Genomic DNA, 26,537 nt, shown 5'->3' with positions numbered 1-26,537 from the left:
GTTGTCCATTGGTAGACAGTGTTTTGCCACTCCTCCTACTTTTTTGGTGAGTTATAGTAAGTTTAAATGATCACAAATCCACTACTATCTTCTGATTCCACCTCTCTGTAACAAATTTTCTGCACTTGACAAACAATTCAATAGAAACATCATTCTAACAGGAAATAAGATGCGTTTGCATTTGTAACATATATTCCTCACCTACTATATAAACTTCATTAAATTTCATTTTAAATCACACCGCTTTATGTAGAATGAGCATTCAAATAAAGGTCCTCATTTGCCAAATCAAGACTATTATTGTTTTACATGTGAATGAAAATCACAAATGAACACTTTCCCATATGTTCCTAGCTTTTCAAACTGGCATTCGTCTCCGTTTAGCTATGATTATGTAAAACAAATTCAAATTTTCAGGAAAATGTCCACTAAAAACTTATGCTGTTATCTTCTGTGTATCCTATCTCAAACACTTTTATTCCACTCCTCCATGTAAATGTGGCTTCTACAGTCCACCAATAAGTTTATTTTCACAAAATTTTAAAAATAATATAAAAAATGTAAAGAGCAGAAAGGAGAAAAAGAAATAGCTAGTATAAGACTACATAATCACATGCTTTCTTTTCATTTACAATTTCCTCTTTTGCACACATTCTGCCAGGGAAATAGCAAGCTTTTTTTTTCCTCTAGAAAACAAGTTAAAATGCACATATACATAAAAGGAAAAACTTGTACAGAGTAGACTGTGGCTTGAGAACTATTTATGCTGCATCAGAAGACTAAACCAGACTCTGGCCTGGCCATAAACTAAACCCACGCCCCAAATGAGGTGCCAAGCCACAAAAAGCATTTGCGTCATCTGGGAATACAAGGAAAAAGAAGGACTTCTAATTATAGGGCCTGGAAGCGGAAGCCTAGAGTGATTAGCTGTTTAGGCACTTCTGTATGTTTATCTGGAAGCTTCCTCTCCCTCACTCTTAGCCTCAAGTTTGATAGATGAGCATTAGCGTTAGAGGGTGGGGATTGAAGATGCTGATGGTACACAGCGTTCTCCAAAATCCGAGGTAGCTAGAGACTGAACATTAAGGCTTTTGTGGCCTCACACGAACATAAGTCTTTTCAACTGGGCGTCAGCTGGTTAACCCAAAAAGCAAAATTAAAGAGTAGCAAAATTTCACCAGGCATATGCTATAAAATCTTGGAAACATGAGTAGGTTTGCCTTTTTTGCCATATCCTATTTATAACACCTACCTAATTGTATGGTTCTTTATCATATACACACATGTGAACTAGAAGACAAACTACCAGCTAGTCACACTCTTTTCCAAAAAGACACATAAACATGATTATGCTGAATCAAATAGAAATCTTTACAGGAATTCAGATTATATCACTCATAAAAGAATTTTATACTTTGGCATTAATGCTTGTACATGTAATACCTTTCAATTAACACCTGTATAGATACAAAATTACAAATTACCTAATTATTTAGAAAAGTTAACAGCCAAATTTGTAAACACAAAAGCAAAGAAACAGAATCCCAGCACTGAGAGAAAGCTTTAACCTCCTCAGCTTACACAAATCCAAAATATCATAGCTCATTAAAGTCGGATTAATAAAACTTTCAAGCTGGACATGAATACGGGAAAACAATGGTCCCAAAGTCTCCATATGGGCAGCATACATTTCTTAAGCAGCTTATAGCAGCATATTTTTAAAGCTACTTACAGACACTAATAATCAAACTCATCAATGTATTCTTCTACTTTAGTAGCCTAAAATATAGTATATCTTTATCAAATCTGCTACATAACACTCTGTTAAAGGCACTGAAGTAAACACTACCAAACAACGCAGATGATTTAGCTGATCCCTTACAAAAGTTGCATATATCCATAACCAACATAAATTAGAAGAAATCAGTGATATTGCCCTTATTTGTTTCATGTGGAAAAGCCTATATAAAGTGAACAACTGATTTTCTAGCTCACTTTATTATATAACTTGTTATATTCATCCTCCTGCGTTTTTAGCAGTTCAAAGTGTCTTATCATTATTCAAATATTTAATTATTTTCTTTCGCTTTGAATTGTAAAATGTTCAGGCTTATGAAGACATCTCTGGTCATTTCCAGTGAGTTTCTTTCTTTTTTTGAGGCAGTCGTGCTGTCACCAAGGCTGGAGTGCAGTGGGCGCAGTCTCGGCTCACTGCAGGCTCGCCTCCCAGGTTCACGCCTCCTGCCTCAGCCTCCGGTAGCTGGGACTACGAGCCCGCTCCACCCGCCCGGCTGGTTTTTGTATTTTTAGTAGAGGCGGGGTTTCACCATGTTAGCCAGGATGGTCGATCTCCTGACCTGCGTGATCCACCAGCCTCGGCCTCCCAAAGTGCTTGGGTTGGGCTTGAGCCGCAGCCCGGCCTCCAGTGAGTTTTCATATTAAGCATTCTAATGTTCATTATTTTTAACAGGTTTCTTTACCAAATAGATATTTAGGAAAGTGGTATATGCCTATGTACATGTGTTCTCATTTTTTGGGGTAGTTGAGAATATTTGTCCATTACCAGAATATTTTTTAAAACTTTAACCTTTATTAATATACAATTTATATATAATAGATTCATTTTAGATGTACAGTATGATGAATCTGACAAATACATATACCTATGTAACTACTACCATAGTCAAGAGAGAGAGCATTCAAAAAAAGTTCCCTTGTGTTCACTTGCAAACCATCCTCTCCCCATCCACCTGGCCCCAAGCAGCCACTCATCAGCTTTCTATGATGCGGGATTAATACTGCCTGTTTTAGAATTTAATGAAATGTAATCACACGATATTTTCTGTCTATTTGCTGCAAGTAACAGTACGTCATTCATTGATTTATATTGCTGACTAGTGTTCCATTTTAAGCACATACCACAATTTATATATCCATTCCGTAGCTGTTTCTAGTTTTTTTGTTTTTTGTGGGTTTTTTTTTTTTTTTTTTTGAGATGGAGTCTTGCTCTGTCACCCAGGCTAGAGTGCAGTGGCACCATCTTGGCTCACTGCAACCTCTGCCTCCAGGTTCAAGTGATTCTCCTGCCTCAGCCTCCTGAGTAGCTGGGATTACAGGGGTTTGTCACCACACCTGGCTAATTTGTTTTTCATTTTTAGTAGAGACAGAGATTCACCATGTTAGCAAGGCTGCTCTCAAACTCCTGGCCTCAAGTGATCTACCCACCTCGGCCTCCCAAAGTGATGGAATTATAGGCATGAGCCACAGTACCCGACCTGCTTCAAGACATTTAATATTGTGACTCAAACTGCTATGAACATTCAAATACTAGTCTCCATGTGGACATGTTTTTCTTTTTCATGGGTGAATATTTAGGAGTGGAATTGCAGGGTCACATATTAAATATTCATAAGAAACTGCCAAACTATTTTCCAACGTGGCTGTATAATTTTACATTCCCACAAGCTCCATAACCTCACCAACATTTGATACTGTCAGTCTTTTTAATAACTTCAATTGGTATTCTCACAGTTTTAATTTGCCAATATTCCTTGATGATCAGTGATGTTGATCAGTTTTTCATGTGCTTACTGGCTTTTAAATATTTTCTTTTGTGACATGATTGTTTAAAATATTTTCCTCATTTTAAATCATGTGTTTTCAATACCTACCTATCTATCTATCTGTCTGTCTGTCTGTCTATCATCTATCAGAAATGTTCTCCTAGTCTGTGGCATGGCTTTTTACTAACATTTTCCCAAGAGATTTCCGATTTTGATGAAAATTTTGTGGTTTGGGTGTTTAAGAAATCTTTTTCTATCCCTAGATTAAAGGATATAACCTTATTTTTTTTTTTAAGTTTCATAGTTTTAGTGTTTATGCTAAGCCTATTATCCATATAGAGTTAATTTTATGCATGATGTTAGTAAAGATTTATTTTTCCACCAAAAAATATCTCAGTTGTTCTAGCACCATTTGTTGAAAAAACTATATTTCACCTATTTAATTACCTGCCACTTTTGTCAAAAATCAAATAACTGTTTCTGGACATTATTCCATTCACTCATCTATGTCTATACTTATTCCCTAAAAATCCTTTCTTGGTGAGCTTAGATTAATTTAGAAATTTAGGTAGTTTAAGTCTCTAAAATTTACTCATCTTTTTCAAGATTGATTTGGCTATTTTAGGTCCTTTGAAATTCCATATAAATTTTGGCCGGGCGCAGTGGCTCACACCTGTAATCCCAGCACTTTGGGAGGCTGAGGCGGACAGATCATGAGGTCAGGAGATCGAGACCATCCTGGCTAACAGGGTGCTCAAAGAACCATGTATCACAGTACTGAAATGAAAATACAACAGACATGAATCAGGGTTCTGGCTCAAATGTTCAGAAACTAAGTAACTAAGTAACAAATGATAATGATTAGATGAAAGATAAAGTTTCAAAGATAGTCATCAAGTGTGCTGTATCAAATTGTACATCAGTTAACACATTTTGGGTATATAAGCATATGTTGAAAATATTACCAAATGACCAAGTGTCTCTGGAAATTAGGTTTGATTACCTACAGGAACAGTATCAAAGCATGACTCTGTGACTATGTCACAGAACAAGTATATGTAAGAACAATGGCTGATCCACAAAAAAGATGACTGGATAGGCAGGTATTGTGTGCACAACCACATTACATACTTATTCAACGTCTTCTTAGAAACAATCAAAGAAACAAAGGGAAAATTATAAAATCAGTTCATTTTTAATCATTATATCAATAATTATAGTATAAATTATTTAAATAACTATAATTGTATTTAATATTATTTTACATTGTTGTACTCTTAAAACTGTATTAACACTACATTTATTAATTCTCAATTCTAATTGATAAACACTACCTCCACTTTCTTAGCCTTCTAGATATCCTTTTTAGACTTCATATGCATGGAAGAATTAATCAGATTTTTCATTTCGTCTATGTTAATAAGTCCATACATAAACCTTCTCTTGCTATTTGTTTTGCATTGCATTGCATTGCATTGCATTCCTCCACCTCCTGGGTTCAAACGACTCTCATGCCTCAGCCTCCCAAGTAGCTGGGATTACAGGTACGGGCACAAGCCACCACACCCGGCTGATTTTTGTATTTTTAGTAAAGACAGGGTTTCACCATGTTGGACAGGCTGGTCTCAAACTCCTGACCTCAAGTGATCCACTGGCCTCGGCCTCCCAAAGTGCTGAGATTACAGACATGAGTCACTGCACTCAGCCACTTACTGTTTTTACATTTTCTCTTTGCTCCTCCATTCCTGCACCCACTCTTCATTTCTCACTGCCCCTGACCACAGGTACCCACCTTACTATATATAATAAATCTCTCTGAAATGAATATGTATCTTTGAGAAATATTTAGGCTGTTTTCACAGCAATGTTCAAAATATGTAATGTATGGCAAGATACAGGCCAATCTGAATAAGAATAGTGAAACAAAGTGCCCACCACCCCCCACCACGGAGGGAGGCCCAGAGGCAAGTGGGAAGGGCAAGAAGTATTCAAGTACTTCAGTGTTTAACAACCAGTAAGAGTGTACTGATAAATGAAAAGTTGAAATCAATAGCTGCTTTGCATGTATGTACCTGACTATATAGATCCTTCTTTACCGTTTGCAAATTAAATATTATGTTTATATTACTGTAAGTATTTATATCTGTTGTAGACAGGTCTATTTTTACAGGTATATATGTCGACTTCACATTTTTTACACAGTATCCCAATGTATGCATTCACATCTCCCATGAGTTCATTCACTATTAACTGAGCACCTTTACTGAATTAAGCGGTAGTGCTGTGGCAGTGGTGATGAAGAACGGGCAAGGCTCTTCACTTACTGGTGGAACCCAGGGCTACATTAGGACTTTAGGTCTTCATGGGCATTTTTGTCTTCATGGGCCCTCTCCTCCATGAAAAAATATTTAAAGTTATATTTTTTTACTCTATTCTATTAACTGAAAACCATGTGTTTTTTTGTGCTTTTAAAATAAATCAGAAGATTATAGTGAGGTTCTATAAGTATTGTGGTCCCTAGACACTGTACCTACTATACCTAGTGGTAAGTCACCCCTGCAAAGATCCCTCTCTTACACAACTACAGTGCCACAATGAACAGAGAGCAAACAGAACTAATTCTTCAGGGAGTAAATCCATTACACAAGTAAAGGACACCACTTTACAAGATGATGAAACAAGAGAGTAAGTACAAACCTACTATGGAAATATCCTCTTCTAATGAAAAAAGGAAATAAATTCTTCAAGTTGCCTTTGCATTGTGAATGAAATAATATAGGTGTCTGACAGTGATAAACCAGAAGCTGTCAGATTAAAAATCTCAAGCTATGTTATGCTGTAGATCTGCGATGCATCATAGATGTTAAAAACAAATCAAGATACAGTATTTCTCTAACCGCTTGCTAGAATGAATGGGACAACTTTTATGTCCAAAAAGAAAAACCTAAACTACTTTAACGATTTACCCAAGACCACAATCACCTTTTAATATATATTATTTAAGTAACCAGAAGAATTTCACGTCTGTTAAAGATGCAGCTAAGCATCTAAAGGGGTAAGTATTTACTCTATTTCGCTAGAGATTCAACACTCATTTTCCTCTTATTAATGGATGGAAAAGCATTTTCCCTGCCAAGGAGGGGTAATTATTTAAAATGTAGATGTGCTGTATTTTACAGTTCTCAGTTGCTCAGCTGGCAGAAGTAATGCCTCTGGAAAGCAAATCAATTATTTACTGAATTCAAGGTGGCAAGTCTGTTTATGTCAGGCTTATTGCACAGAATTGAGGATTTCTTCCTTATGCTTGTAATAGACAGTTTGATAAATAAGAATATTCCTTTTTTGTTGTCCAAAAATACAATAGTATACTAATCTATTGTTCTGATTACATAAAAATGTCATTTCCATGTGGTCCTTTTTTTATTTTCCAAGCTGGAGTACAGTGGCACCATCTCGGCAACCTCTGCCTCCTGGCTCAAGCGATTCTCCTGCCTTAGCCTCCCCAGTAGCTGGGATTACAGGCATGTGCCACTACACCCAGCTAATTTTTTTATTTTTAGTAGAGATGAGGTTTCGCCATGCTGGTCAGGCTGGTCTCGAACTCCTGACCTCAAGTAATCCGCCCACCTTGGCCTCCCAAAGTGCTGGGATTATTGGGATGAGCCACCGCTTCCAGGTAAAAATACCTCCAGGTATTTTTAATTAATATCTATTACATATTTCAGTTTTAGTTACCTGTGATATGTATCTGCAGATATTATAATTTGCAATCATGGATCACTCCCACAATACAGAGATGGAGACAATTCTTATTCAAACCACAATTTAGACATAAGTTGATTTTATTCGACAAATGAATAACAACATTGAATAGATGTTTTAATTTTGCCCTGCTATATTTTTTCCATGATTACAATTATGAAACAATCCAATGGAATTATTATAATTATTCAATGTACATTTACTCAGTATCAAGTATGTGAAAGCTACTGGGCTAATACTTGGGGACAAAGTATTAACAAAAGCTTACCTCTAACAGAGAACACATTGAAAAGATACTCTGATGGATGTAAATAATTTTAAAACTAGGATGAAGGTGATTGATAATAATGAAAACAGAAACAACTAATATTTATTGAGGTTACTCTATTTGCTAGATATTATTTTATTTTATTTTATTTTATTTTATTTTATTTTATTTTATTTGAGACGGAGTCTCTCTCTGTCGCCCAGGCTGGAGTGCAGTGGCCGGATCTCAGCTCACTGCAAGCTCCGCCTCCCAGGTTCACGCCATTCTCCTGCCTCAGGCTCCCGAGTAGCTGGGACTACAGGCGCCCGCCACCTCGTCCGGCTAGTTTTTTGTATTTTTTTTTTTAGTAGAGACGGGGTTTCACCGTGTTAGCCAGGATGGTCTCGATCTCCTGACCTCGTGATCCACCCGTCTCGGCCTCCCAAAGTGCTGGGATTACAGGCTTGAGCCACTGCGCCCGGCCTTTATTTTCTATTTTTTTTAGACAGGGTCTTGCTCTGTCACCCAGGCTGGAGCGCAGTGGCGTGATCTCAACTCAATGCAACTTCTGCCTCCCAGGCTTAAGCAATCCTCCTGCCTCAGCCTCCCAAGAAGCTAGACCTACAGGCATGCACCACTACACCTAGCTAATTTTTGTATTTTTTGTGGAGACAGAGTTTCACCATGTTACCTAGGCTGGTCTCTAACTCCTGAGCTCAAGCTATCCACCTGCCTTGGCCTCCCAAAGTATTGGGATTAAAGGTGTGAGCCAGTGCAGCTGGCCAGATTTATTTTAGATACCATTACTAGCCCCCATTTTATTGATTAGGAAACTGAGGCATTGAGTGTGACAAGCAGATTAACTACCTTGCCCAATTAGGTGACAAGGTGAAGGAGGAAGGGGAACATGACATTTTATGTAGACTCAGGGAAGACTTCTTAGATGACATTTAAGATAGGAATCAGTGTAAGAGTTAGCCAGGCCAAAGAAGATTCCAGCCGGGCGTGGTGGCTCACGCCTGTAATCCTAGTACTTTGGGAAGCCGAGGTGGGCAGATTGCCTGAGCTCAGGAGTTTGAGACCAGCCTGTGCAACATGGTGAAATGCCATCTCTACTAAAAATACAAAAAATTAGCAGGATGTGGTGGCACGTGCCTGTAATCCCAGCTACTCAGGAGCTTGAGGCAGGAAAATCACTTGAACCCGGGAGGTGGAGGTTGCAGTGAGCTGAGATTGTACCACTGCACTCCAGCCTAGGCAACAGAGCAAGGCTCCATCTCAACAAAATAAAAATAAAAAACAAACAAAGTTTGTTAAATTTTTTTTAAAGTTCCTTGGAAAATGTTATTCACTTTGTCCCTGAGAGCAACAAATTTACACTGTCCATATTGAATCTGCCCAGATCTAAGCATGGGGATCAATCTGGTACTTCTAAACAAATCATAAATGCTGCCACTAAAATATTTGTTTTAATTCTGGCCTCAAAGTCACAGCTAATAAATAAGAATGGGAATTTAAAAATTGAAAAATAAACTGAATGCAGCTGCTGAACTAGAAGTTTAACAGATCTATTTAATAGCATCACTTCATGTCTTTTCTGAATAGGTCCCATACAAGACAGAAATGTATGCCACCCAGTCCGCCAACCTACATGGTCTCCTAAATTCATTTTGCAGTGTTATTCCATCATGTACATTTTATAGTATTTTTAATGTTTCTCAGGAAGTGGCTATGGGCCTGGTTTGTTCTTGGATTTTGTTGTCCAGGACATGTTTATAGTACTGTCATCTAAAAATATGTCTCTCTTTTAAAAAAACTAAAAGGGCTGGGCGCAGTGGCTCAGGTCTGTAATCCCAACACTTTGGGAGGCCGAGGCAGGCGGATTACCTGAGGTCAGGAGTTCAAGGCCAGCCTAGCCAACATGGCAAAACCCCATCTCTCCTAAAAATAATGCAAAAATTAGCTGGGTGCAGTGGCACATACCTGTAATCCCAGCTACTCGGGAGGCTGGGGCAGGAGAATCGCTTGAACCTGGGAGGCAGATTGTGGTGAGCCGAGATCACACCACTGCACTCCAGCCTGGGCGACAGAGCAAGACTCTGTCTCAAAAAATGAATGAATGAATGAATGAATGAATGAACGAATGAATGAATGAATAAACGAATGGATGGAGACTAAAAGGAATTTATTTATATTCTTAAGTGTAACAGTGACAAACACAGGTAAACTGGTTTGAGTAAGATCAGCTTTAAAAACAAAAATCACGCAATCAACTTTTTGGCATGTTTTGTTTGTTGTACATAAACTTCCCTAAACTAGTAAGAAGTATTCTAACAAGCAATACTGTTATTATTAGCCATATTACATGCCCCATGAAAATGCCTTTAACCAAATTAGAGAATTATTAGATGGTTAAAACTTCCTAATATAAATTTAAAAACATATATGCTTACATGTACAGGTAAAGAAGGACTGGAGTATGTCATTGGAGGATCTATTAGTTATATTTTCGAAAAAGCCAATTTAAATTAAAAACGTTACTACTGCATTAAGGCCTATTGAAATTACGTGTCTTTGTACAAAATGCCAATTAATAAAAGTTCAGAACCTAACAAACATAATTCAGCCAGTGTGCAGAGAACCACCTCAATTTACTTAATTTTTTATTTTTTATTTTTCCAGGCAGGCTCTTACTCTGTAACCCGGGCTAGAGTGCAATGGTGGGATCAGAGCTCACTGCAGCCTTAACTTCTTGGTTCAAGCAAGTCTTCCATCTCAGCCTCCCAATTAAGTAGCTGGGACTACAGGCATGCGCCACTGTGCCCAGCTAATTTAAAACAATTTTTTTTTAGAGACAGGATCTTGGTATGTTGCCCAGGCTGGTCTCAAACTCCTGGCCTCGAGTGTTGGTCCCCGCATCTTAGCCTCCTGGGTCACTGGGATTACAGGCAATGTGCCCAGCTCCTACCTCATTTTATAATGCTGCATTTCTGAATCACATTAGTAAATTTATGATTTACTAGTGGGGAGGACTTAAATGAAGAGTGCTAGAAAACACATCATTTTATCTCACAAAAACATTTTTTAAACTATAAGACAAATAATAATTTAAGGGAAAAAACCCAGCTACTGAGGTATCTATGCATTTACAAATAGCAGTGCAGTTTCCTCACTAAAACATGTCCTCTATGAGTGTGTGTGTATATGTATGTATACCAATCAAAAGGGTTAGAAGAGTAAATATGAACCAGAAACTAGCAAAGCAAAATAAAATGTCACCTAATGATACAAGCTGATTAATGGTTAGAAGCCATGGCTAACCCCAATGACTTTTTGTACGAAGCTGGGTAGCTACTGACTAGCACTTGCTAATTAAAAAAAGAAAGAAAAAAATCCAGACTTCCAAATCATTGAGAATTGAGCATTTTCTGCATCCTTGCTCATAATCAAGTAATCAGTCAATATTCAGAACAGCAAAAATACTCAAAGCTGAAAGTAAATAATTAAGATGAATTGTAAGTAATTGCTTACCAGCTACTATAAAGCATTGTGCAAACCAACTGTATGAGTGGCTGCTGAGTTATAAACCCTCCACTGAATACAGATATCTAAACAGGTATGAAGGATTTATAAAATGTTGCAGAAATGCGGACACATTGGAAAACATATCTGTGCACAACAAACTAATGAGTCCACTATACAGACTATGGTTCACAACCTATTTCAAATGTGCCATATTTTTCTTGCCTCTTTTACTCAAATAATATTTATGGTGCCAGGCACTGAATCATTATTTTCTAATTAAATATCTTCTAGGTCCCAGCTTGGAATTGATTTCTTTTTGAAGAACTATCTCCAGTACCTCAAAACCAGGCTAATACTTATCTGCTAGCATGCTGTCCTTACTCCACAAAGGGTTTTCCTTCCTTAAGACCCTATTTGTGCATTTGCAACTAACCAGCAAACAGACTCTATGCATAGGGACTATCTCTTATTAAGTGAATCACCAAGACTTAGCCAGACAAGGTGAATAGAGTTACTAGTGAAAGAGGCATCTTCCAATGTGTTAGGTGAAATCACAGGTGAAATCACACCAGCAAGCTTCAACCTTTTTAATAAAAGGTTCTAAAACATTTTTGTAGTGTGGATCCTTTTAGCAATATGATGAAGCCTAAGAACCACTTTCTCAGAATGAAATTAAAACACAAAATAAAATACTTAAGATTTTAAAAAATTAAAATATAAGTAGTATAAGTGCTTTCTAGTTAATGTATTAAATTATAGGCTCTATCATAATTTTGAAGCGTAAGCAATATTTAGAGAATTATATATAAATGTGAAATGATATAAAAATAACCATTATTTTCATCACTCACAAGTTTACAGGTACAGTTAACTAATTAGCATCTCCATATGGGAATACTTCCAATGATACTAACAGGCTTCATAGATTGCTATATGAAACAATTATGTAATATCAGAACAAGGAAACTATATACACCATGAACCATTTCAAAGTGAATAAATTCCAGAAGAACTTTAGTAGACTCTCATCAAAATTTCTGTAGAAAAATAAGGAAAGGATCGGGCGCAGTGGCTCATGCCTGTAATCCCAGCACTTTGGGAGACTAAGGCAGGTGGATCATGAGGTCAAGAGATCGAGACCATACTAGCCAACATGGTGAAACTCTGTCTCTACAAAGAACACACACACACACACACACACACACACACACACACACACACACACAAAATAGCTGGGTGTGGTACACGCCTGTAGTCCCAGCTACTCAGGAGGCTGAGGCAGAAGGATCGCTTGAACCTGGAAGACGGAGGTTGCAGTGAGCTGAGATCGGGCCACTGCACTCCAGCCTGGCAACAGAGGACCCATCTCAAAACATGAAAAAGAAGGGAGGGAGGGGAGGGAGGGAGGAGAAGGAAGGAAGGAAGGAAGGGAAGGAAGGAAGGAAGGAAGGAAGGAAGGAAGGAAGGAAGGAAGGAAAAAAAGTATTAAAAAGTACTGAACTGAACTATCACTTTCATTGTCAAAATAGAGACTACCATGCACCCTGGCAAGTACCGCCATGCATTGGGAGTGGTTCAGAAGCCGTGCTGGTTTCCTGTACTCTGAGACAGCTTTAGAGACACAAAGATTAATGACATCTGATCTCTTTGTAGGAGGAACAGAGAAGTTAGCAAGGGAAACAAATATTTAAACAAATGATTGTCACAAAATAAATTACATCATAGAGTTATAAACCTAGTGTCCCAGCAACACAGAAAAATAGGTATAAATATTGCTATTTTTAACCTTATTGTATAAACACAAATATGAGAGGTCACAGAAATCAAATGGCAAATGTAGATCAAAATTATGAAACCATTTTATGATAGCAAATTAATTGTGGATGACGATAAGAGACGACTGCAACACTCTTTATATTATATGTTCTTCTTAGAATGCAAAGTCATAGGAAGAAAATATAGCTGCCAGTGTCAGAAGCACTATAGGGTTATATGAAATATACAGTAACACAAAGAGGATTTGACATAACAGATGGAATATCAATATGAGTCATACTGGTTATTCCAAGTGGACTGCTACAAGTGACATAACTTCCAGGCTGTTTTTTCACATTTAACTTAATTCCTGCAACACTCAGAGAATTTCAATAAATCTTGCCTTTATTAATTAAATCAATCCTACTGATTACCAATCACTATAAAAATCCTGTTCCCTTAATCAAAGATGACTTATTAAGAGATTAGAGGGTAGATTATTCAAAGTGCTTTATAAAATAGTATCTCTATATAATGATAATCTCTTACTATCATTCTTTATTTGAAAAGATGAAAAGAAGGGGAAAAGGATGGGCTTTTCCCATCAATTTTCAGTGATATAATCATTTCTGAAAACTAAGATTAAAAATAGCATGCTCCTTAGATACATCAACCAAATGGATAAGATCTGAAAAGACTGCAAGTTTATAATGACTATACCAGCTCTGAAAACAAGAGAGCAGTTTTATTTACGAAGTATTTTTAAAATACAGATTGAGCATTCCTAATCTGAAAAACCAAAATCCTCACAAAAATTTATATTCTTCTTATAACGCAAACCAAAATGCTCTGAAATGCTCCAAAACTGGAGCACTGGCATGATGCCATAACTGGAGAATCCACACCTGGCCTCATGTACAAAGTCTCAGTTAAAATGCAGTCAAAACTATGTTTCATGCACAAATCACTTAAAATATTGTATAAAATCATGGCCGGGCGCGGTGGCTCAAGCCTGTAATCCCAGCACTTTGGGAGGCCGAGACGGGTGGATCACGAGGTCAGGAGATCGAGACCATCCACAAGCTAACACGGTGAAACCCGTCTCTACTACTAAAAAATACAAAAAAAAAAAAACTAGCCGGGTGGTGGCAGGCGCCTGTGAGTCCCAGCTACTCGGGAGGCTGAGGCAGGAGAATGAAGTGGACCGGGAGGCCGGAGCTTGCAGTGAGAGCTGAGATCCAGCCACTGCATTCCAAGCCTGGGAGACAAGCGAGACTCCGCCTCAAAAAAAAATCACCTTCAGGCTGTGTGTATAGGGTATACATGAAACAAATAAATTTTGTGTTTAGACTTGGGTTCCACTGAAGATAACTCATTATACATGCAAATATTCAAAAAAAAAAATCTAAAGTCAGAAAGACTTCTGGCCCAAGCATTTCAGATATAAAGTATTCAACCTGTAACTTGTTTCCTACCACTGGAAGTATTACACCAACTCCTTACTGTGAAGATTGGTCATTTAAAACAAAAACAGAGAGAGCGAATTAGGCATTTATACCACTTTTGATATACAGGAGAAATGGTGTTTACTCCTGGCTGATGACAGAAAACATTTTCTATAGAAGAGTAACAGCCAACAAATGCAGAGACCAGGACAGAATTAACGAAACCCACCATTCTACAACCTTCAATGTAACAAAATTATTAATTTAAAAGTTGCATCAGAAATAATGTCAAAATGACATACTGTAGAGTACTTGCTAATATCCATAAGAAAAATCTATTTCCAATTATGTAGATACTTGATAGTCATTACCTTACTCCTGTGATCAAATATAGCACCACAAACAGGGAGACAGCCTAAAATAATGTGTCTCCTATTGGGATGAAATGATGTAGACAGCAATACTTACAACGTTTAGAAATAAACAAACAAACACAAACTCCTTAGCCTGAATGGGTTTATACCTCTAGACTTAACTTCCAGTTAAACAGATAGATATCCAGGGAACAGAGAAATACAAAAACATTATCATAATGAAAAAAATCTGGCCAAGCATGGTGGCAATACTTTGGGAGGCTAAGGCAGGAGAATTGCTTGAGGCCAGGAGTTCAGGATCAGCCTGGGCAGCATAGTGAGACTTTGTCTTTATCTTCTTTTAAAAAATAGTAAAATTAAATAAAAATTTAAAAATCTTGCAAATGCAGAATTTAAATAAGACAATTACTCTGGATATTGTGAAAAGAAAATTAAGAGTACAAATCCTATGCTATATTAAAAGGAACTAAAAAGATATAACAAAATGTAAGGAGTAAACCTTAAGAAGAAACAGAAAAAGAGCACCACTAAAAAAATAAACGAGAAAATTAAATTAGCTTACAAAGTGTTGTAAGTTACACAGAAACTTCAAGTTGCAAAAAAGACACTGCTCGTATGTATTAATATTCTAGTTTGGAATACTGAAGTTCTTGGAGTAATTATAAACAGAAATCAATGTAACTCAACAGCATTGCTTACATGGCTGCTGTTTAATAGCTACTTTATTGAGAACAAAACTAATTTTAGTGGGATTTTAGAGGGGTAGTAAATTTTTATTATAAATTCACTTATTCAATATAATGACTTAATAACTTTTCTGATATACACTGATACATGAAGAAAAGTCACATTCCATATTCCATATTTGGCTGAAAAACCCATTGTATAAATGGTCTACAAAAAAAAAAAAAGACAGAGCGAGAACTTACCACTTGTATTAAAAGCCATGCAGCACACTGGCTTCTCATGGGCAGGGAAGTGGGCCACAATGCCATCACTGTCAGAATCCTCACTCACAAGCACCTCCACAAAAGAAATAAAGACAAATGGAGGTAAATATTTTCTCACCAATAACCAAGCTTGAAGACTGTAAGAAGGTACATCACAATACCACTGACCAAATAACATGTTTCCACTCTAGTAGATTATTCCTGCCAATATAAGGAAAGAATTCCACTTTAGAATTGAGGAAGAGATATAACATGCCCCCAAGCACATCAGTCATATAAACTCTGAAAAGAGTCAGCTGACTTGACTGTAGATGACAGAAACAATTACTTCTTCAAGTATAGGTTCAGAGGAAGGAAAAAAAAAGATACAATCAACTATTTTCAATTCTTTACAAAATGTAATCACTTAGAGCTTTATCCAAGGACAGGAAATACAGGTCTTACTGTGTTATGGGATCTGCTGGAAAATCACAATTTTTTGCCCATTATTGAAATATAAGAACAGGGGGAAAACAACATAATTTGTTAACCATAAACAAACAGGTGTATAGAGAAATCATCCAGTAACATTTTCATACCATAGAATGAAAGTTGTGTTCTTCAACTCCTAGTTTATAGAGAGAAATAGAACATATTTGAAACGACTATCAAATCATAAAAGCAGAGGTACATTAGAATAGGTACCTCTGTATCTCAAATGGAGTTTCTTTTACTCACTCCTCTTTTTAAGGCTATACTGAAATATAATTTACATTCCATATAATTTCCCATTGTAAGTTCAAAAACTTTTTAAAAATTATTTTACTTATCTAATATTTCAGAAAGCAAACCTATTACACCAATTTTGGATCATAGTATTTAGACACAGAGAAATTTGATTTTAAGTAACCTTGGACGTTGTCCTACAATGGCGATGCTATTTTTTTTCTTTCAAAAATACATGTTAGACTAAAGACCGACTATGTGTAAAATACTCTGCTAAGAGCTCAGACTATAAACCAAAAGTTATTCCTGCCCTGAAAGATACACAGTAAATGACTAAAACAGTTATTTTATCAGTTACAACATATTTGCAAATATAGCCCCCCAAAAAATCTACTTAAGCACCGAGATTTGTGTGTGTGAAATTTGTGTGTGTGAAAGCTTTACAAAGATACAACTCGCATACCATAAAAGCTACCCATTTTAACTTTACAGTTCAATCATGCTATACAGTATCAAAACCATCACAACAAGCCACCATAAAAATGTCTGGAACGTTATCCTCTCCGATCTTTATGCCTTATTGCTCTAGCTAGAACCTCCAATTCAATCTAGCTACAAATACATTGATTATATTGATCTTTTCAAATAACCAATTTTAGACTTTTCCAATATTTCACTGTTTGCTGTTCTATCAACTTCTATCCAGATCTTTATTATCTGCTTCATTCGTCTTACATTGGTTATAATTTGCTCTTCTTTTTATCATCTTTTAAGGGAAACACTTAGATTATTAATTTCAGGCCATTTTCTTTTCCTAATATAAGCATTTAAAGCTATAAATTTTCTTCCATATAATACCATAGTTTAGGTATACTCCATAAATTTTTATATGTTGTTTTCATTTTCATTCAATTCAAAATATTTTCTAATGTCCCTAAGCGTCTTTCTTTGACCCATGAGTTATTTACAAGTGCGTTTTATTTCCAAATATTTGGAGATTCCCCAAATTGAATTTTGTTATTGATTTCCATTGTCCTTAGAGAAATACTCTGCATGACTTTAATCCTTTTAAAGTTATTAAGATTTGTTTCATGGCCAAGCATCTGTTCTATCATGTACAATGAATGTCCCAGATGTTTTTGAAAATAATGTGCATTCTGCAGTTTGGGGTGGTCAAGTTAGCAAATAGTGTTAAACATGTCTTCTAAGTCTTTTCTAATTTTCTATCTAATTGTTCTATCAATTATTTTTTAATAGAGAAATAGTCGTACATGTTTACTAACATGCATGGGGAAAATTACAGAGTGCTTACTCCTATCAACTAATGAGGAATAAATTATTGAAATCTTGAGCTGTAATACAGAGCTAAAATTGGGCCAGACACGGTGGCTCACACCTGTAATCTCAGCATTTTGGGAGGCTGAGGCGGGAAGATCACGAGGTCAGGAGTTTGAGACCAGCCTGGCCAACATGGTGAAACCCTGTCTCTACTAAAAATACAAAAATCAGTCAGGCCTGGTGGCGCGTGCCTGTAATCCCACTTACTCAGGAGGCTGAGGCAGGAGAATCGCTTGAACCTAGGAGGCGGAGGTTGCAGTGAGCCGAGATCGCACCATTGTACTCCAGCCTGGGAAACAGAGTGAGACTGTCTCAAAAAAAAAAAAAAAAAAAAAAAACCAGAGCTACAATTTCTTCTTTCAATTTTGTCAGATTTTGTTCAATGTTTTTAGGGGCTGTGTTGTTAGGTATTTATATGCTAATAATTGTTTTATTAATTGTACATATTAATAGTGTTTTTCCAGAACAAGTATCACTGAGAAAAAAAAAGAAAAAAGAATTTTTATCTGTGTTGTGTATTAACAATTGTTTTATTATATTGACGCTTTATTGTGAATGAAATGTCTCTCTTTTACTCTAGTAATACTTCTTGATGTAAAGTCTTTAATATTACCATGGCCACTCTAATTCTATTATGGTTATTGTTTACATGACATATTTTTAAAATTTCAACTTTCAGATACAAGGGGTGCATGTGCAGGTTTGTTACATGGGTATATTGCACCCAGGTAGTGAGCATAGTACCCAGTAGGAACCCATACTCCTACTTCTTCCCTCCCCATTCAAGTAGCCCGCAGTGTCTGTTAATAGTTTCCATGTTTATGTCCATGTGTGGTCAATGTTTAGCTCCCACTTGTAAGTGAGAACATGGGGTATTTGGTTTTTCACTTCTCCATTAATTTGCTTAAGATTTTGGCTTCCAGCTCCATACACGTTGCTGTAAAGGACATGATTTCATTCTTTTTATGACTGTGTAGTATTCATGGTGTATGTATAACACATTTTCTTTATTCAATCCACTGCTGGTGGGGAGTTAGGCTGATTCCATATCTTTGCTATTGTTAACAGCATGGTGATTAATATACAAGTACATGTCTCTTTTCGGTAGAGCCATTTATTTTCCTGTGGGTATATACCCATTAGTGGGATTGCTGGGTCAAATGGTAGCTCTGTTTAAGTTCTTTGAGAAGTCTCCAAACTGCTTTCCACGGTGGCTGAACTAATTCAGACACCCACCAGCAGTGTATACGTGTTCCCTTTTCTCCACAGCCCCACCAGCATCTGTTGTTGTTGTTGTTGTTGTTGTTGCTGCTGTTGTTTGAGATGGAGTCTTGCTCTGTCGCCCAGGCTGGAGTACAGTGGCATGATCTCGGCTCACTGCAACCTCTGCCTCCCGGGTTCAAACGATTCTCCTGCCTCAGCCTCCCGAGTAGCTGGGACTATGGGCACCTGCCACCATGCCCAGCTAATTTTTTGTGTTTTTAGTAGAGATGGGATTTCACTGTGTTAGCCAGGATGGTCTCGATCTCCTGACCTCGTGATCTGCCCGCCTTGGCCTCCCAAAGTGCTGGGATTACAGGCATGAACCACCAGGCCCAGCTGGTTTTTGACTTTTTAATAACAGCCATTCTGACTGGTGTTAAGATGGCATCTCATGTGGTTTTGATTAGCACTTCCCTGATGGTGAGAGATGATGAGCATTTTTCCAAATGTTTGTTGGCCCACACGTATGTCTTCTTTTAACAAGTGTCTGTCTGTGTCCTTTGCCCATTTTTAATGGGGTTATTTGTTCTTTACTTGTTGATTTAAGTTCCTTATAGATGCTGGATATTAGACCTTTATCAGATAAATCATTTGCAAATATTTTCTCCCATTCAGTAGTTGTCTGTCTGCTCTGTTGATAGTTTCTTCTGCTGTGCAGAATCTCTTTAGTTTAATCAGGTGTCACTTGTCAATATTTGTTTTTTGTTGCAATTGCTTTTGGGGACTCAGCCAAAAATTCTTTACCAAAGCAGATGTCAAAAAGGGTATTTCCTAGGTTTTCTACTATGATTTTTACAGTTTGAGGTCTTACATTAAAATTTTTAAAGCACGTGACATATTTTTTACCATCCTTTTATTTTCAAACAAGTGGTCTTTGAATCTGAAGCAATTTGGGTCTGACACATTTACCATTAACATATTGTTGCTATAATTGGATTTTAAGTTTACCATTTTGCTATGTATGTTTATATGTCTTAGGTGTTTGTTGTTCCTCCAGTCTTCTTCTTCTGTGTTTAGAAAATATTTTTAGCATTAATATTTTAAGTCCTCTGTTACTTTTTCTGAGTAATTTCTTAGTGGTAGTTGGAGGGACTACAATATGCATATTAACTTATCATCTATTTCAGGTTAATATTGATTAAATTCCAGTAAAATACAGCTCATTGATTGACTATACCTGCATCTGCTACCTACTCCTTTGATTTATCATCTTCCTATGTATTACCAATTTAAAAATAACTTCTCATTATTTCCTCAAAAAAAAAAAACAGGAAAAAGCCTTCCCCTGTGAAAGCCAATTTTAAAAATTAGAAGTGAGCAATCCCAGCAATTTGGGAGGCCGAGGTGGGTGGATCAGGAGCTCAAGAGATCGAGACCATCCTGGCCAACACGGTGAAATCTCGTCTCTACTAAAAATACAAAAATTAGCTGGGCATGGTGGCGCACACCTGTAGTCCCAGATACTTGCGAGGCTGAGGCCGGAGAATCGCTTGAACCCGGGAGGCGGAGGTTGCAGTGAACTGAGATTGCACCACTGCACCACTCCAACCTGGCAACAGAGTGAGACTTCGTCTCAAGAAAGAAAAAATTAGAAGTGTTACACCTGATGCACAGATATCAATGAAAGGATACAAGAAACATGAAAAAGCAAGGAAATACGACACCTCCAAAGAAACACAATTCTCCAACAATAGGTTTTAACCTCCCTAAAAAATGTACAAAATGCCTGAAAAAGAATTCAAAAATACTGATATTAAAGAAACCCAGTGAGATACAAGCAGACACAGACAACATTTACAAAGAAATAAGAAAAATGATTCAGGATATGAAAAAGAAATTCACCAAAGAGATAGATCTCATAAGAAAGAACCAAACAGAAATCCTGAAACTGAATAACTCAATGAATGACATAAAAATACAAGTGAGGCTGGGCACGGTGGCTCACGCCTGTAATCCCAGCACTTTGGGAGGCCGGGGTGAGTGAATCACGAGGTCAGGAGATCAAGACCATCCTGGCTAACACAGTGAAACCCCGTCTCTACTAAAAAATACACAAAATTAGCTGGGCATGGTGGCGGGCACCTGTAGTCCCAGCTACTCAGGAGGCTGAGGCAGGGGAATAGCATGAATCTGGAAGGCAGAGCTTGCAGTGAGCTGAGATCGTGCCACTGCACTGCAGCCTGGGTGACAGAGCAGGACTCCATCTCAAAAAAAAAAAAAAGAAACAAATTGAGAAGCTTCAACCATAGACTAGACAAAACAGAAGAAAGCAGACAGGCCTTTCAAACTAATCCAGTCAGATAAAAGAAAAAGAAAAAAGAATGAAGACAGACAGGTTGGGTACAAATGTACACTTAGATAAAAGGAATAAGTTCTAACATTCCATAGTAGAGTGACAATAGTTAACAACAACACATGGTACATTTAAAAACAGTTAGTAGTGAGGACTTGAAACGTTCTCTACACATAGAAATGCTAAGTGCTTATGGTGATATATATCCTAAATACCCTGATTTGATGATTACACGTTCTATGCGAATAACAAAATATCACATGTACCCCAAAAATATGTACAAATATTATGCATCAATTTTTTAAAAATAACCAAATGGCCAATAAGCAAATGAAAAGAGGCTTAACATCACTATTCCTTAGGTAAATGCAAATTAAAACCATGATGGGATACTACTTTACACTCATTAGGATGGTCATTATTTTAAAAAAGAAAAATAAGTAGTGTTGGGGTAAGGATACACAAGAAATTGAGACCCTTATCCATCATTGGACATTCGCTGGTGGGAATGTAAAATGGTCCAGCCACTGTGAAAAATAGTTTGGTAATTCCTCAAAAAATTAAATATAGAATTACCATATGATCCAGCAATTTGATTTTTAGGTACATAACCAAAAGTACTACAAGTAGAGACTCAATTAGAAACATGTATACCAATGTTCACATAAGCATTATTCAAGGTGGCGGGGCACGAGTGCTCATGCTTGTAATCCCAGCACTTTGGGAGACCAAGGCAGGCAGATCACTTGAGGTCAGGAGTTCGAGACCAGTCTAGCCAACATGGCGAAACTGTGTCGCTACAAAAAAATACAAGAATTAGCCAGACATGGTGATAGGTGCCTATAATCCAGCTACTTGGGAGGCTGGGGCAAGAGAATCGCCTGAACCTAGGAGGCAGCAGTTGCAGTGGGCCAATATCGCGCCACTGCACTCCAGCCTTGGTAGCAGAGTGAGAATCCATCTCAAAAAAAAAAAATTGGCAAAAGGTAGAAGTAAGCCAAATGTCCATCAATTAATAGATAAACAAAATGCAGTATACACATTCAATGGAATATTATGGAGCCTTTAAAAAGTATGAAATTCTGATATATGTTACAACAGGTATGAACCTTGAAAATATTTATGCTAAGTGAAATAAACCAGACACAAAAGGACGAATATTTTAGGATTGCACTATGTGATGCACCTAGAAACAGGCAAATTCAAACACAGAAAGTAGAATGCTGGTTACCAGGGCCTGGGAAACAAAGTACTGGGAAGTTATTGTTTAATGGGCAGAGACTTTCAGTTTCAGATGGTGAAAAAGTTTTGGAAAGGGATAGTACCTGTACTGATAATTACATAACATTACAAATGTACTTAATGCCACTAAAATGTATATTTTATATTGCTAAATAATAATATATTGTTTGCATATACCACATTTTATTTATCCACCCATTCATCGGTTCATGAATATTTAGATTGTTTCTACTTTTTGGCTATTGCAAACAATGCTGCAAATATTCAGAGTTTTATCATGGATATACATTAGTCATATAACTCTGTTTAACATTTTGGGAAGAACTTTGAAACTCTTTTACAAAGCGAATGCACAATTCTGACCAGCAGGTTAGAAGGGTCCCAATTTCTGCTTATCAGCTACAGGTATATCTTTTTCAAAGAAATGTTTATTCAAATCCATTGCTCATTGAAAATTAGGTAGTCTTTTTATTTTTGAGTTATAAGAGTTCTTTATATATTGTGAATACTGGTACCTTATCAAAAATATGATTTACAAACATTTTCTCCCCTTCTGTGAGTTGTCTTTTCATTTTCTTGATCATGTCCACTGTAGCACAAATTTTGATTTTTAAAAGGTTCAATTTATGTCCCCATTTTTAAAAATATAAAAATATTAAGTATTTCTTACACATACATTGATCACTACACATCAGATGATGTTACAATTTCTAATGCAATCATCAAATATAATCTTATAAATTCATTAAGGATATCTTACATATACCTTTATTTTTACCCACCCCATTGTTGTTCTTTCATTTTTCAAGTTCTAAGCCTTCTTTTATTGTCATTTCCTTGGAAAACTTCTTTTTGCCATTTTTAAGAGTTGGTCTGTGAGTGATAGGTTCCTTAATTTTCCTTTTTTCTAAGAATGCCTTTATTTCCCTTTCATTTCTGAAGTATACTTTCACTACAAATGGAATTTGGGGCTGCCAGTTCATTTATTTCAGTACTTTAAAGATATTGTACCACTTTCTTCAGCTTCCACGGATTCAGCTGGGTAATCTGCTATCTATCATACAGTGCTGGTGGGAATATAAAACAGCACAGGCACTTTGGAAAATAGTTGCACATTTCCTTTCTAAAAGTGCACTTATACAACTCAGTAATACTCTTGGGCATTTACAGAGAAATGAAAACATATCCGCATTAAAAACCTTTACACAAATGATCATGACAGCTTTATTCATAATAGAAAAATGCCAGAAACAATGCAAATGTCCTTCAAGGGGTGAATAATTGAACAAATTGACATATTCGTACAATGGAATACAACAGAGTGGTTGAAAAGTACAAACTACGGCCAGGCGCAGTGGCTCACACCTGTAATCCCAGCACTTTGGGAGGCCGAGGTGGGAAGATCACAAGATCATGAGATTGAGACCATCCTGGCTAACGTGGTGAAACCCCGTCTCTACTAAAAAATACACAAAATTAGCCAGGTGTGGTGGCGGGCACCTGTAGTCCCAGCTACTCAGGAGGCTGAGGCAGGAGAATGGCATGAACCCAGGAGGCAGAGCTTGCAGTGAGCCAAGATCGTGCCACTGCACTCCAGCCTGGGCGACAGAGTGAGACTCCATCTCAAAAAAAAAAAAAAAAAGAAAAGAAAAGAAAAAAAGAACGAATTACATGCTGCAACCTGAATGGACTTCAAAGACAATACATTTAGTGTAAAAAGTCCATCTTAAAATATTACATAATATATGATTCAATTTGCATAACATTGTCAGAGTCATAAAACCATACAGATGGAAAACAGATTAGTGGTTACCAGGAAAAAGGGATGGGGTGGGATGAGGGATGGTCATGAAATACGAAGAAGTTATGTGTTGATGAAACAGTTTAGAACAGTCCTGTATCTTAACTGTGGTGGGGGTTACGTGAACGTACACATGGGATAAAATTTCGCACACCTATACATGCCCACATAAACACACCAATGAATGCAGGTTAAACAAATAGAGAAAACTGAGTAAGACTTGTAGCCTAGTTATCAGAGTGTATCATTGTCCATTTTCTGAGTTTTTTTTTTTTTTTTCCTTAACCCACATCACTCAGAAAATTTTCTTGTTTTGGTACTATACTATAGCTACAAAATACATCATCATTCAGGTTAAGCTGAAGGAAGTAAGATGAAAGGCATGTGTAACTCACTGTGAGTCTATAATTACTTCTAAATTAAAAGTTAAAAATATAGAATATATTGCAAGCTTTTGAGAGGCTCAGTTTCTGATAAGTAAAAAATGGTATCTCAGTTTTAATTTGCAGCTCTCTTATATTAATCACAAGTGAAGTTATGGGCATATTTTATAACATTTATATGTATAGTTGACCTTTGAACAACTCATGTTTACAAGTGCTGACCCCCTGAATAGCTGAAAATCTGCATATGACTTTTGCTCCTCCAATACTTAACTATTAATAACCTACTACTGACTGGAAGCCTAACTGATGATCAAAATTGTCAATTAACACACATTTCATATATGTATTATAGATTATATTCTTAAAGTAAGAGAAAATATATTTACTGTTCATTAAGTGGAAGTGAATCAATTATAAAGGTCTTCATCTTCATTGTCTTCACCATGAGTAGGCTGAGGAGGAGGAGGAGGAAAGGGAGGAAGAGAAGGAGTTGGTCTTGCTGTCTAAGGGCTGGTAGTGACAGAGAAAATCCACATATAAGTAGACCTGCGCAGTTCAAACCCATGTTGTTCAATGGTCAACTGTATTTTAATTTTTCTATGAAATATTTATTTCTATCTTTTGCCCGTTTTTCTACTTTAAACTTTATCTACAAGATTCCCTTTCCTTTCATATATTACAACCCTACACGCTGTACGTTTCTTTCCAACACAATTAGCATTGAGTATTCCGTTTGATGGCAATAATAAAGACAGAAGCCATCCAGCAAAAAGACACATTAATCTTACCACTACATAAGATTCTTTGAATGTTCTCTTTAGGGACTTCATAAATATAAACAACCAGATACTTTTGGAAGAATCTTCTCCATTACATCATCACCTAGCCTAAAACATTAAACCATTAATGTCAGAGATATTCCAGTATAATTTTCCTAAAACATATAATCTTTACTCACCACTTATCAAAGTAGGATGAACTCTTAAGTCTGTATTAACAACCTGACTACATTAAACAAAGCAGAGTACAAGAATTGATACAAGGTGGATAAGCCTTCATCACATGAACAAAACATCTCAGAAGCTATTACATTATTATTATTTACACTTGTTCCCCAGGCAAGAAATAGCTCAGATTTATGTCATCATTTTGAAGCATTTTATTTCCATTAGAGATTTTGCCACATTGCTAACTTCAATTATATAAATGTGTAAAAAGCAAATTATACCACTTAACTTATTCTGGTCAAGAAATGCTTTTAAATAAAACATGAAAGTAACACAGATAAAAATGGATGCAAAGTCAACCAAATCCATTCCTCCTTAATGCAGTTAACACACAATGATCCCATCACCATAAAATCAAACTAATCAATATGGCAACAGAAGGATGGTAAATCCGATTTTATATACTAACACTGTAAATACAAAAAATATATCATTATTAAAGGCTCAAGGGATTTAAACAGCAAAAATCAATGTATTGTCAGCTTTTCATATAAAATCTGAGTTGTATTTGGAAAAGGGAAAACATTACAGTTTAGGCTAAACATCAGCGGAAGGGGCTAAAAGCGATAAATCTAAGACATTAACCACTGCAGTTTTAATACAATCCAGCATAATCTAAAAACAGCCTGTACTCAAACTGAACTATATATCAGAGACAAAAACATTTTATTGACAAAAAACAGATTCATGTTAATTAAAAGAAAGACAGTATTATACTGCACACATCTTGTTGCTTTAAAAATTGTAATTTTTTTTAAAAAATGTACATACTAATTTACCTTTTATTGAAAATCAATTTCTTTCCTGTCCTCTAACAGAATTTTTTAATCAAGTTAAAATTTCAGAATATGTCATAAGTGGAAGATTGGGGCTACCAACCA

At 36.6% G+C, this 26,537-nt stretch overlaps 1 protein-coding gene across 13 annotated transcripts in view; it reads right to left on the bottom strand.

Annotated features, from left to right (window-relative positions):
* The window catches only part of BCAS3 (BCAS3 microtubule associated cell migration factor), a 704,563-nt gene that overhangs the window by 453,981 nt on the left and 224,045 nt on the right, over positions 1–26,537 (bottom strand). For all 13 annotated transcript variants that reach the window (XM_017950665.3, XM_017950664.3, XM_017950669.3 and 10 more), the window contains exon 13: positions 15,601–15,694. In XM_017950665.3, the coding sequence (XP_017806154.1) occupies positions 15,601–15,694 (94 nt within the window). The remainder of the gene's footprint in view (positions 1–15,600; positions 15,695–26,537) is intronic.

Source organism: Papio anubis, chromosome 17 (genome assembly GCF_008728515.1).
Source record: "Papio anubis isolate 15944 chromosome 17, Panubis1.0, whole genome shotgun sequence".
Taxonomy (NCBI): Eukaryota; Metazoa; Chordata; class Mammalia; order Primates; family Cercopithecidae; genus Papio; species Papio anubis.
This window is presented reverse-complemented; position numbering and strand designations above follow the sequence as displayed.